General features: G+C 38.1%; 1 protein-coding gene across 3 annotated transcripts in view; it reads right to left on the reverse strand.

Moving 5' to 3' along the window:
* Positions 1 to 367: 367 nt before the first annotated feature.
* The window catches only part of LOC126210570 (eukaryotic translation initiation factor 5), a 118,948-nt gene continuing 104,528 nt past the window's right edge, over positions 368 to 14,787 (reverse strand). For all 3 annotated transcript variants that reach the window (XM_049939834.1, XM_049939835.1, XM_049939836.1), the window contains exons 9-11: positions 8,242 to 8,430; positions 8,030 to 8,159; positions 368 to 921 (exon numbers count right to left, since the gene is read on the reverse strand). In XM_049939834.1, coding sequence (XP_049795791.1) covers positions 8,034 to 8,159; positions 8,242 to 8,430 — 315 coding nt within the window. In that variant the 3' untranslated portion in view covers positions 368 to 921; positions 8,030 to 8,033. The remainder of the gene's footprint in view (positions 922 to 8,029; positions 8,160 to 8,241; positions 8,431 to 14,787) is intronic.

Raw genomic sequence — 14,787 nt, forward strand, 5'->3', positions numbered from 1 at the left:
AGATGCTTTGTGTTGTTTTACAAGGCCATTACATAGTACCATTACACAGTATTCTTTTAATTCATGAAAGGCGAATCAAACAAAAATTCCACACTATCCACGTATGATCCCATGGTATTTGTGTTCGGACATTAAGACAAACAAAAACAACTGTCAATTTTGACCAATATTTTGATGTGTCCTTACTGGATGTACATTACATTTTCTATGAGGTATTTGTTAAAGATAGAAAGCAAAAGTGGGAAGAGAGTGAATCTCCAAATATGCTGTTAGAACTATCTTTACTCTTGTATATTTCCGAGAAATTGTAAAACTTTACCTCAGCACACTAAAAATATTTGGTCTATGGAAATATGTAGACACTTAGTAACAGGCAGAACATTTATTTTGCTTAGAGCTCTTCCTCAAATATTTCAGATTCATCATGTACAGAACCTTTAACAGAAAACACACACTTCTCCAAAAGGAATCTTCTACATTGTTTCAGTAAGTTTTTAAGTACATTTCCACAAAAGTTACAGCCAGTTAACCATAAATACTATGTCCTTTAAAACAAGTATATTAAATCTGTCTGTCAAGACTTAGGACAGCTTCCAGTGATACTTTTCAATGATTCCAAACAGCAAATTTGTACTATTTAGTAAGGAGTACAATACATTACTATTTCACACTATACAAATGCCACACAGGTTTTAAGATGCAATAATCTTTATTGACAAATTAACCTATTCTTATGAATTACAATAAAAAGGAATCACCAACTAACGAGCTGAAGTGTATAAATGCACAATAAGCAACAAGAAAAAGAATTGTGTGTTAATAAAAGTTTTACCAGTTAAAGCTATGTATATTTATATTCACTTTAAATATTTTTCGTAATTTGCTATGCAACCATACAGTAATGAGGATTCCAAATGTTATCTGAAACAAAAAAGAAAATTAAATTAAATTCATTACACAAGAGGTTCAACTGTAAAAATTTGAAAGACATGTTTGACTAGTTAACACTGTACCAGTCCACCTAATCCAGCTGCAGATACTGGGAACACAATTACACCTCACAAACTGCTTTAAAGCTTAGCTTTTGAGAGGAGCTCTGTAATGGCAAGCTGAAACTTTTACTCGTTGTCAGGCCCAAGTGCCAACTCATTTCCTGCAAAAATCAGTTTTCTTGGTTAGAGAGAGTCCTGTACACAGTTCTGACCTGTGAAGATGAAGATCTGTAAAATAAAACTACAATTCCATCCATGAAGGCCTTACTAAAATGGGGGAGAGAGTAAATAAAACAGCAACTACCTATTTAAGAATTTTGTTAAGTATCTAATACAAAGCCAGTGCTTTTGAGAAAGAAGAAAAATGCAGACAATTTTCACCCACTAGAACTCTCTTCATTCCACATGAATATTCTGGGACATTGTCTAGATGTGAAATATTTATACAGGACAATCTTGCAAAACTGCATATAACATGCTACAGTTCATGTCTGCATGAACAACAAACTAGATGCGCAGTAGGCCCCACTTCCCAGACACGGTGCCACCGAATGAAGCAATAACTAACTCTGGGAGAACATATTCGAAGTTGAAGATGCAATCAGTACACAACAATGGCAAAGTTCTTCACAGTCCAACATGTGTAGTGGTTGCAAAAGTCTACCAGTTCACAGAGAAAAAAGTTGTGCTAGGTGCATCATTGAAACTAAAATCCACATTGAAACAAGGGGCCGAAGCAACTGGTGTATCATTTAATTCCATTTGGCAAATCGCGAGAACTGATCTGAGTCCAGGCAGATGAATCTCGACATTTTCAACACCTTATAAGGAAAGGCCAAGAATATCTTGGAAGGCCAGTTTAGACAGATTGTCATTCGCCGCATGGTGAATATTTCTACAGTTCAGATGGAAGACGACCCATTTTAAAGTAAATTCATAGAAAGTTACAAAGCTTAATAAATTTTGAAGAAACTGTAACTCTTTGCACTCTATAATTTAGTTGGAAGAAGATGGCAAATAACCAATGAAGTCTCCAGGAACAAAGTAGTACAAGACCTAAACGTACTGCTTACTTAAAAAGTGTGAGTGTAAAGACGAGTCATCCAACTGTCTATGTGGATGAGATATGTTCACATTTGTCATACAGCATCTTAAGGGTGTTGTGACAATTTACTACAGGGCCTCTTGAAACCTGTTTCAGAAGGAAACATCATCCATGCAAAAACTTCTTAAGGCATCATAGATCAAGCTACATGTCCGTCACAGGACACAAGATGGCACTGATCCCGAGTTCCGGCGCATTTTGGTGTGTCTAAGTTCATGGGGTAAATTGCTGGGCCTGTGTTGTCAAGCAGGTCGCTGCATTGATCTCTGCTCGGGAGTGAAGTGACAAGCTGTACCGATGGACTTCCACACGGGACTTTGATCTGATTTGGTAAGCCTATTAATTCGGTCTGTTTTGGTTAATGGTTACTCACTATTAGACTATATTCTGCTAGATTGCATGCACTCATATGGTTTTTTTTAAAAACAGGGGTGAGAGTGCCATGTGCGCATCGTTTAATTATTAGAGGCAGTTATTTTTGTGCCTGAGGCAGCCACGTTGAGGTGCTCTCAGGGAACATTGAAGTCACATAGTCTAACTGGACCTGTCCTCTGTTTTAGAAGCATGTGAAAATAGGTTGGCATGATACAAGGCTATGAAGGAACAGGCAATGTTTGGGTCTAGTGGTTGAACATACCAGTGGGAACCCTGTATCCCATCAGTGCTGTGGAAACACTCCTGAGGTGTCACCAACAGAGGATAGGGGTTGACAATCCACACTCCATTTGTCACTGGAATGACAGTGTGTACACACAGACTGGAAGAAAATTTCCACATTTACCTGGTGAAAACACACTATACCCCCCCATCTGTTTTGTTTTAGGGCACAAAAACAACTAGGGTCATATGCGCCCATGTCAAAACTGTGAAAGACAAAGAAGAGTTAAAAAATGACTACACATCAATCTTTATCAACTGAAGAGAAGGTAGCTAAAAACAGGGATGCAGGGAAAAGCCTAAAACAAGCCCTAGAGAAATGGCGACCCAGAACTAAAAATTAAATGGCTTTCACCATATTGCTATGATGGACAAAAACTAAAACGTGGTCAAGTCATTTGCTAAAATGGCCAATAACTAACATGAAAAACCCAAGCAGGTACGTAAATGGTTAAAAAATGGGTGTTCTGTCGTGAAATGAAGGACAGTTAAAAGTTGGGTGCAATGCATATAAACTGGTGGGGGAGCACCACTTTAATTGTGATGGCTAATAAAGTAGTGCCATATATGCAACTTTGTTAAAATGACTACCTTGTGGCAGGATGGCCAAAAGGAGGTCATCCAATTTGCTGAGAGAGGCTTGGAGCTTATTCCTGGGAAGGGAGGGCCAGTGGTGATGCCAATGTGACACCACCACCTGACAGATCGCAACACGGGTATCACTGGAGAGAATATAACAACTAGTGGGCTGAGGTAGGAGGTCTGCAGCCTTGGCAGCAGCATCAGTAAACCTCGTTTCCTGTCAGACCGACATGACCAGGAACCCACATAAACACCACAGTGGACCCATCAAGAGTGAGAAAATGCCAGTTTTCCCGGACTCATTTCAAAAAGGTATAGATGGTGTACAGCACACAAGAGGCTTTGAAGGATGCTGATAGATAGTGAGCAGATGACAATGGAAACCCTGTGTCACTGGATGTACTCTGTGACCTGATACAGGGCAAAGACTTCTGCTGTAAATACTGCATAGTGTACCTGAAGCCAATACCGGGAAATGTGTGCCAATGAAAGTCACACCCTACACCACAGTCAGTCCGTGGACCATCATTTTACACTGTTTCAACCCTCCTGAATTCGATATTTATTTTTTGATCAGGAACTTTTTTCTGAATACTACTGGCCACAGCTCTCAGTCCGATACTTTAGGGTACCCAGCGTCTCCAGCACTTGTGCCTGACACTGAGTGAAAGACTGTACGCCATTCAAATTTTAATGGCACAAAGACTGGCATCAACTTTATAAATTACATAGACTAGCTATTGTCAGAGATCCTGAAACCCGTTAACTTTGTACTGGCCAATATGTAATTTTCAGTCTCCCCAGGGACAACAAACATCAAGGTGTGGGGTGTATCCACACACTGTTCTCAGTGAACTGCTAGGGAGCCTCTGAAAATGACCATGGAACGTGCAATAACTATGCGTCCTTTTGTGACATCAGCAACTACAACTAACATCATCAGATCTTACGCAACCCCTTTATAGAAGTGGCTAATCGTCAATGAAGGCTCAAAGTGACCTGTTCTGCATTGTGTAGTGGGAAACAGAAGTTTTGAACATTGTTTGAAAACTAAATATTCACTGTATTCGTATGGAGCAATGTCTATATCAAGCACTGGGTTCTATTAGACGTGAAGTATTAAGAGATGACAGAGCACAGAATACAAGTCCAGTGATCAATACAGTGACAAAATCATGGTTGAAGAGAGAAATCAACAGCCAAGTGTTTCATTAGGGAAAAACTGCAACAGTGTTGATCCCTCACAGTGTGTACCGGTGTGCCTCCTCAGAGGATCACTAAGCTATAACGGAATGTGCATTGCCACTTTACACAACATACCATCTACGATGGAACTTACCTGCTGTACTGGTTTGCACCAGGGCCAAAACATTTATACTCTCTACTGCTGTCATGAGATGTAGACAACAGAAGATCTGCTTCGTAATGGTTTTCCAGTAAACACTACACACTTATTAGGGCTACCAGTTACCCTTGGGAGATGGGAATAGAACTGTGCACTGCTTTTTTGGAGGCAAGTGGAATGGCTGTATTAACTCTTGACACTAAAGACTATCTCGACACTGTCAGTTAGGCCTCTAGACGTCCACTGAGCAAAGTACACTTCCCACACCATCCACTGCAGTGTGCAAATAAGGTAGGAAGGAAAATTTGGAAAGTAATTTGGATCACTGGTATTGTGGTCTCTTCAGTGATGAGGGAAAGACTTTAATATTACTGTCTGAGAAGAGTGTTGAGGCAAGCTGGCATGACGTATGTATGTATTGGGCATGCAGCCCCCCCAAGTTTATCATGGAAGTGCGTTTGTGACATTTTGGGTCAGTACCATGTACAGGAGTTTAACTTCTCTCAGCGCTATTGAGTGCCATCTGAGATCTGTCTAATATCTGGACAGGATCCTCAGTCATACCATTCAGCCCCACAATCTACGGATTAGTCTTTCAAGGTGACAGTGCAAAAGCACATTAAATCCACCTCCAGGAGGTATGCATAAAATATCATACCAAATTGTGCGACACGTCTGAAAATTATTTCGAGCAGTTAGTTCACGAGCCCACGAGAACAGTAAATTGCTGTAAAAACTCACCTGACCTCTTAGCAACAAATAATCCTGAGTTAATAACAAGCATCAAAACCGATACAGGGATTGGTGAACACAGGGTTGTCTTAACGAGATTTAATACTGTAATCCCCAAATCATCCAATGATAAGCGAAAAACATACCTATTCAAAAAAGCAGATAAAAATTCACTTGATGCTCTCCTGAGAGACAATCTCCACTCATTCCAAATTAACAATGTAAGTTTAAACCATACGTGGCTTGAACTCAAAGAGATATCGGCAGAAATTGAGATTTATACCAAATAAATAACCAAACAACAGAGCTGGTACACAGAGCGGGTTAGAACACTGTTGAAGAAGCAACGAAACAAACATGCCAAATTTAAACAGATGCAAAACCCAAGGTTGGCTATCTTTTCAAGAAGCTCAAAATTTAGCGCGGACTTCAATGCGAGATGCTTATAACAGTTTCCACAACGAAACTTTAGTCTCTAAACCTGTCAGAAAATTCAAAGAGATTCTGGTCATATATGACGTTATGTTAGCAGCAAGAAACAACCAATACCTTCTCTGCTAGATAGCAATGGAGATACTATTGAAGACAGTGCTGCCAAAGCAGAGTTACTAAACACAGCCTTCTGAAATGCCTTGACCAAAGACGACTAAGTAAATATTCCAGAATTCGAATCAAGAACAGCTGCCTACATGAGTAACATAGAAGTAAATAACCTCTGAGTCGTGAAGCATCTTACATCACTTAATAAAAGCAAGTCTTCTGGTCCAGACACTATACCAATTAGGTTCCTTTTGGAGTATGCTAATGCATTAGCTCCATACTTATCATATACAGCCGTTCGCTCAACGAAAGATCCGTACCGAAAGACGGAGAAATTGCACAGGTCACGCCAATATTCAAGAAAGGTAGTGGGAGTAATCCACTTAATTACAGGCCCATATCGTTAACATCAATATGCAGCAGGATTTTGGAACATATACTGTGTTCGAACATTATGAATTACCTCGAAGAAAACAGTCTACTGACAAACATTCAACATGGGTTTAGAATACATTGTTCCTGTCAAACACAACTAGCTCTTTACTTACATGAAGTGTTGAGTGCTACTGACAAGGGATTTCAGACTAATTCTGTATTTCCAGAAGGCTTTTGACACTTCACCGCACAAGTGGCTTGTAGTGAAATTGCGTGCTTATGGAATATCGTCTCAGTCAATTTCCTGTCAGAGGGGTCACAGTTCGTAGTAAATGATGGAAAGTCATTGAGTAAAACAGAAGTGATTTCTGGCGTTATAGGCCTTTTGCTGCTATATAAATGATTTTGGAGACAATCTGAGCAGCCGTCTTTGGTTGCTTGCAAAGGACACTGTCGTTTATCAACTAATAAAGTCATTAGACGATCAAAACAAATTGCAAAACTATTTAGAAAAGATACCCGATTGGTGCGAAAATTGTCAGTTGACCCTAAATAATGAAAAGTGTGAGGTCATCCACACGAGTGCTGCAAGGAATTCATTAAACTTCCGCTACACGATAAATCAGCATAATCTAAAAGCTGTAAATTCAACTAAATACCTAAGTATTACAATTATGAACAACTTAAATTGGAAGGAACACACAGAAAATGTAACAGATCTAAGGAGACTGCCTACACTACACTTGTACGACCTCTTCTGCACGATGTGGGATCCTTACCAGATAAAACTGAAGGAGTACATCGAAAAAGTTCACAGAAGGGCAGCACGTTTTGTGTTATCGTGAAATATGGGACAGTGTCACAAAAATGATACAGGATTTGGACTGGACATCATTAAAAGAAAGGAGTTTTTCATTGTGACAGTATCTTCTCACAAAATTCCAATCACTGAATGCAAAAATATTTTGTTGACAGCGACCTACATAGGGAGAAATGATCAGCTGATAAAGTAAGGGAAATCGGAGCTCGTACAGAAAGTTATAGGTGTTCATTTTTTCCGCGCATGTACAAGATTGGGATAACAGAATTGTGAACGTGATTCAATGAACCCTCTGCCTGGCACTTAAATGTAATTTGCAGAGTATCCATGTAAATGTATAGGACACCTTCCTCCTGGAGAGAGAAATAAGCAGTTTAAACAAGAAGAGAATAGAAGCTTTTTAAGTGAGGTTCTACAGAAGAGTGCTGAAGATTAGGTGAGTATATCTAACAGCTAATGAGGTACTGGATCGAGCTTTGGAGAAAAATTTGGCAAAACATGATTGAAAGAACAGATTAGTTGATAGAACATAATGAGGCATCAAGGAATTGTCAATAAGGTATTGGAAAGAAAGTGAGGGGGTGAAAACTGCGGAGAGACCTTTAGACACGAGTATAGTGAGCAACTTCAAATGGATGTAGTTTAAGAGTAGTTACGAGGATTGCACCGGACCAAGTAGCACAGACAGCTGCATCGTATCAGCCTTCAGACAGATGACACACGTGTAAATAACGACAACTGAACCTCTTGCTAACTTCGGAACTCCGAAATCTTTCAGGAGAAACTAAAAACCACATCATCAAGGCAGTTCTTACAACATCAAGTTACTGGTGTTTACAAAAGATTTAATTTAGTTACATGTAATCAGTGAATATGCTTACCGAATTAGATTGCATCAATATCAAGGTCATCTCCTTCCTCCTCTGATTCTTGTGTTGCAGCTACAGGCTTCTGCACCGGTTTCGGCTGCTCCTTCAGGGGTGATGCCTTTGCACGGTCATCGTATTCAATCTGGTGAAATGAAAAATTTATAAGATTAAATTTGCTAAAAGTAGAAACCTGCTCATCAGATTGGTCTCTAGCAGACACGCACCTCCAAGTCATCTTCCTCCTCCTCATCGCTCTCACTCTCCTCCTCTTCTGCCTCGCGCAACCAACGGATGAATGGTTCTGCACGCTCATGGATCTCGTGGCTTAGTTCTTTGCTCACGTATTTCTTGCTTTCCTTGCCTGCCCACTCCAACAGAACCTTTTCTTCCAAGATATCAGCATCGTAGAATAGCTGCAGGTTAACAAATTGCCAAACATTACAGCAGCACTGAAAATCTTAAGCTAAATTAACAGGAATGGTGGGAGCAATCCATGCCAAATGAACCAATTTCAAGAAAGTTGGCACACGACCGTCAATGAATTTGCTGAAATTGTGTGAACATTTCCACTTGTTCCCAGTGAACATGGGGAAAGTAAAACTTTACCAAATATCATACTTTTAGAGATTAGCCATTTGTTTGAGCCAATAGCACAGCTATCAATGCACCCTCAAGTCTTCGGCAACTTTGGGACGTAATATATCTGGCAATATTTTCTTGAAAGAAAATTAGACCACCTTGTACAGCTTTTTACAATCTCTGCAGGGGAAAAAATAATGAAGATGGAGAAATTTTCAGACAGATAATTCTAAGCAAAGTCAGCCAAACAAAGACACTTGGGATGGAATGGAGTTTCAGCGACTTCTTGTCTAATGAAGATTATCTGAATTTTATACTATGTTTAGCCCACTGATGTAATTGTAAATGGTTACTACCTGGAAAGCAGAAATGTTTGATTTAATTTCGTACATCATAACTGATGCTTTTGCGAAGCCTGCAACTGTATTACTGATTATTTAAATAATGAAACAATGCACCATGTTCACATTTTTTCATGCACAGCGTGACATGTTTCAGAAATTTATTCTCATTAGCAAGTGCAAATATTTATACAAGTATTTTGTGTGATGTTGGCATACATGCAGTTCTGTCCCTCTTGCACTGTAGTCTTTTTGAGATCCTCCATTATCCAGAAAATAACATCCACACAAACAGTCACACACAGTCAGTCTGCAGATCATCACAAAAAATATTTACATAGACACCTGCACTTGACAATTTGCAAAATTTGTCTTTGCAAAATTTATCTCTGCAAGCATGAATAAATACATAACTGGTGCCACGTTTCATTAGTCAAGGAGGTTAATTTGAACAAAAAGCAGCAGTTCAAGGAACACAAAGGCACAAACTAGAGCTAGAACTAGCCCTCCATACCACCTAATGAACAAAATTTAAATTCAAGTAATGCAAAGGTGTCATGACGATCACGACAATCTTAGAGCTGTGCATGTGCAGTTGAGAGTTTGGAAACTGTAGTGATTGAGAAACTTTAACACACAAAGGTTGTAAACATTGCTTGAAGGCCCAGTTGTCGACAGTGTTATTTATATAAATTGAATCAATTTCTTCTCCAACAACATTGATAGGCAAAGCACACAACGCGGAAAAATTATAAATATTTTCTTGCAAAATCAGGTGCAAACTTACATTGTGAATGTGGAAACTTTGTTGGGAGTGAAAGAAATTTTGTGAATGGCAGAACATGTAAATTCTGAAATTTAAGTTATCCTTTACCAAGGCACTGGAAATCATGGTAGTAAAATTCTTGCACAACAGCTGCAACACTTAACTGTCTTTGTATTTCACACCTTTGTCACATTGTGTAAGTTTTGGTACTTTGTCATGTTTTTGGACATAACTCATGGGACAATTGAATCTGTTCGCTGTGCAATACTATTGACATGCTAGTTTAATTCTAAATTGAAGTATAGCATATTTTGTTTTCGCATAGTCTGTGGTTTACATAGAACTTACTGTACTTACAGAAAATTTTACACCCTATTTACCCCGAGTATAAGACAACCCCCCCCCCCCTTTTTTAAAGGCGCCTTGAGAAAAATTATTTTTAGCGTATTCCGACTAATCAAAATTACATACCTTTATTCATGTAAGGGATCTCTAGAAAGTTAACATTACAACTACGCCAAATTTATGGCACTTTTTGATTGTCCACATTTTGATAGTAGGAGAAACAAAATGATAAATGGTTTATATTAATTTGCAGACAATTTTCTTTTTTTATCTCTTAATTATTAACTCTTGTCTGTGGCATCACTATTTTTATAGAGTCATTGTCACAAATATTTGGCTGTTTCTACCAAATATGTGGAGATTTCCGAGGTGGTTGTTTCGGTGGGACCAGAGAACACAGCTTTTCCTACCAAATGCTTTCAAGCACATCTGCCCACCACTCTCACACTGGCTGCTTGGAACCAGAAGATGGCACACCCCATTCCATTCCCATCAGACGTCTTACGATCATTGACAACATTACAGACGAAAAACTTTTACAGTCTCCTGCAAAAATGAATATTAGTATTGAGTAATTGTTAATTTTTTGATAATTCAGACTATAAATGGATTCAGGTTAACTACAAATGGATTCAGGTTAACTACAAATGGATTCAGGTTAACTACAAATGGATTCAGATTCAGGTTAACTGCAGTTTAAACGTGGTAGATTCTCCTAAAAAGCAAAAGTACGTGGTATACATTCCCATGGTTGGCACCACAACAATTTCCTGCCCACTCACTGCTCCACTCCCTACACTCGCCGTAGTTCTCACCCAATCTAATATCACAGTTCATCCTATAATCCTTCTGTAGGAATGTGCTTGAGCAGCTGTGAAACTGCTGTATCTTCTAGGGTGAAACTCTTGTGTAACAAAAGCAACTACATAATTGAAAGATCACAATTGCAGTTCAGTCCAGTCCAGTCCTTGAACTTTCCCTCTTCCCACAATCTACTCATGCTACTTGAAAACAGGCTTATAACACAAGACCTAGGTTGTGCACTAACATTAATAAAATATGTGAAAAAAGTGTTTGTTTTGTTGATCCACAACATTTAACCAAAAACCCACAACATTTAACCAAAAACCCACAACATTTAACCAAAAACCCACAACATTTAACCAAAAACCCACAACATTTAACCAAAAACCCACAACATTTAACCAAAAACCCACAACATTTAACCAAAAACCCACAACATTTAACCAAAAACCCACAACATTTAACCAAAAACCCACAACATTTAACCAAAAACCCACAACATTTAACCAAAAACCCACAACATTTAACCAAAAACCCACAACATTTAACCAAAAACCCACAACATTTAACCAAAAACCCACAACATTTAACCAAAAACCCACAACATTTAACCAAAAACCCACAACATTTAACCAAAAACCCACAACATTTAACCAAAAACCCACAACATTTAACCAAAAACCCACAACATTTAACCAAAAACCCACAACATTTAACCAAAAACCCACAACATTTAACCAAAAACCCACAACATTTAACCAAAAACCCACAACATTTAACCAAAAACCCACAACATTTAACCAAAAACCCACAACATTTAACCAAAAACCCACAATTTGTTCAATTGATATTCTATACTAAGCCATTGCATGGGTCGAAGTTGCACATTTATTCCACAATTACGTCCTGAGATAAAGAAATCTTAACTTCATGTTTTTGTATTCATATGAAAATTGCTCAACAAATATTTTATTATATCACTTAAGAGTAAGGTAAGTTGTAAAAGATGGCCTAGTTTTGCTTCTTTCAAGAAAATATTGCGAGAGACATGTATCAAAGTTGTCAGAAATGCAAACGAGCACTGTTTAAATCTGTGCAATGGTGGGTCAAAGAAATGACTATCTCCGTAAGTACTGATATGGTGATTGTGCAACTTTTAACAGTATTTATTGGAAATATGTGTAAATATTCACACAAAATATTGTCAAGAGCCCCCGAGTCATGTAGGAACCTCTAGACCATCTGCCATGGAATGACCCAACAACAACAATAAACAAGTCACTCAAAATGACATATTGAACATACAAGTCAATGCATATAAACTGTGGGTAAATGACCACATTCAGACTTCTGGCATCACAATGGGACACTAAAAGAGAGGAGTGTCACAAAAAGCAACTAGCTAACTTAGCAAAAACTATGGTGCGAATAAAAGAAAGCTGCTAGCACATCATACTAGGTTGGACTGTGGAGAATGTTCAGAACTAAAGTAAATTCACAATGAAATCAATGTACAAATGCACTTCATTAAAGACTTAAGTAATTAAAATAATCAGACACAGCCTTAAGAAATAACTACAGAGAGCTGTTATGAAGTTGGCAATGATACACGTCAATTTGGTGTAACCCACAATCTCTCATTTCCAGGCTGCCCAATCTTCAGGAAGTAATATTGAACAGTCAATAAAGAATACTCACACCATTAGAGGCCAATATGAAAAATACATTTGGGCAATGGATGTTCCCAGTACATGGTATACAACATACCTGGCAGTAGAGAACAAAGCTACTGTTTTTTAAAATCAATACAACACCACTGCTGAGACCAATATTGCACAACAGGCAGAGAGATGGAGTGTGTCTAAGTAACAAGGCTGTCCCAGACACAGCCAACAACAACTTACAGTATGTGGTAGATTCAACTGCGAGACATGGTGTCTCCAGATCATTACCTCACAACTACGGAGTTGTTTCGAATTCAAATATACAGCAAAGCCAATGACTAACGAGATACACTATGTGTGGAATTACCTGTTTCCCACAAGATATGAACTGAGAATTTGATACCCAAGATGGTTTGTTGGGGAGTAATGGACCAAACAATGAGGTCATCAGTTAATCCACACATCCAACAGCAGATAGGTTCGCTGCAAACATTTTCTGATCTAGTCGGGATATACGTAACGGTAAGAGAAAAGGCTGAAAACTTAATGGATATCTTTTGTACTTTCAATAATAAAAGCAAGATGAAGGGAAGAAAGAAGTCTGCCGGGGGTCACCCCTGGGGGAGACTGCATTCAACACGAACTAGTCATGAGCACCCATTACTTAAAGTGAGACACCCAGAATACAAAATTGGGCATGGCAGAAAGGAAGCAAACAATCTAGAAGTTATTACAACAGTGTGAAAGAGAGATGAAAGAGTAATGTGGTCAAGGAGGTAGGGCCAGGGATTATATTATTATGATTAGTAATTAAGAAGAAAATATATTTTATTGGAAAATTATCATTTAGTATTTGTTAATTAGCATTACTATTTGGAAAAAGTTGTGACTAGCAATAATCGAACAAGTATCCTCGCAACTTTAAGACCAGAATAACACAGCTACACACGGCCCTTTTTAACAAAAAGCTCTGAAGCTCTTACACTTAACAACGTTCTGATCATCTTGTCTTCCAAGTGTTTTGGAGACTTGCATGATGGCTTTAGAAGGGAGATGTCTGGGCACCATCATTTAAAACCTTTAAGTATGAAGGCAATGCAAGAGGGCCAACTCTTAAGCTGTCTCCCTGTATGAGATGTAGCAGGCAGCCAAATGGCTATCACAACTGAATACTCGAGGCTCTCGAGAATTGGTCATATCAAATTCCTGGTTCTGTGACAAAGGCAATTGGACCAGAATGCAGTCAACATTCTGCTGAAGTTCGGCACATGTCACTATTCAAGTGTCCCACAAAAGTCTTCGCCCTCCTGCACATGGGGTTTCACTAGAGGCCCTACCATGACGAACAATTTCTGAGGATGTTGGTATTCTGGCTCAGGAAGAAGACTGACTGGAACAGTGGACTGAAGGACACTTAATGGCTTCTGGCCAAGACATTACCAACTTAAATATTATTATTATTATTATTATTATTATTATTATTATTATTGGAATAAACTGCAGAACTTTAGGATCACAAAAGTTAATGGAGAGAAGAATAAATGAACAACTGGTACGCAGCAGGATTATCTGAAGTACTGCAAAGAAATGAAGATTGAATAAAACTAGAAGAGAACCATAAATTTTACTATACTTCCCCATCTTCATGATTGAGAAGACCTGACTAATTTGACTGTAGACAAACTTCAGTGGGAATCTTTCAGTAATGTATCAGCAAATACAGAGCTCACATACTGCAACAAATTGTCAAGAAAAAGGAAACTAAAGGAATATGGCAAGAACAAAATGGAAGTAAAAATGAACTAAGTTATAATTTATCCAAGAATTAGGCAACTATATATATTTAACTGTCTTAAACCAGTTCATAATTTTGTTGGGTGAGGATCACAGTCAAATTTTACAGGTCACTATTGTCATTTTTAACTGTTTAAATTACTTTATAAACTGAAACTGCAATTTCAGCATCTGAGATATTTTCAAGCTGAACACTTTTGTACTTTGGATTTCTAAATACACACAGAAAACTGACTACAAAATGTCCAAAGGCTGAAATTGTAGTAATGGAGTTCATTACAGTAATTTTAGCAGTCAAAGGAGATGACAGTATTCATTAAACAAGAAATCTCTGCTTTTTTTAAAAAACTTAAGCAAATTTTCTTATGGCAAATTAATCATCTTTATTTTTTGTCTATAGCATAGATATTCTAATTTCAATTTAACACTCCACTTATGCTGATCTACATACTAATAAACATTGAAGGTTGAAAATTT

The sequence above is a fragment of the Schistocerca nitens genome, chromosome 10 (genome assembly GCF_023898315.1).
Source record: "Schistocerca nitens isolate TAMUIC-IGC-003100 chromosome 10, iqSchNite1.1, whole genome shotgun sequence".
NCBI lineage: Eukaryota > Metazoa > Arthropoda > Insecta > Orthoptera > Acrididae > Schistocerca > Schistocerca nitens.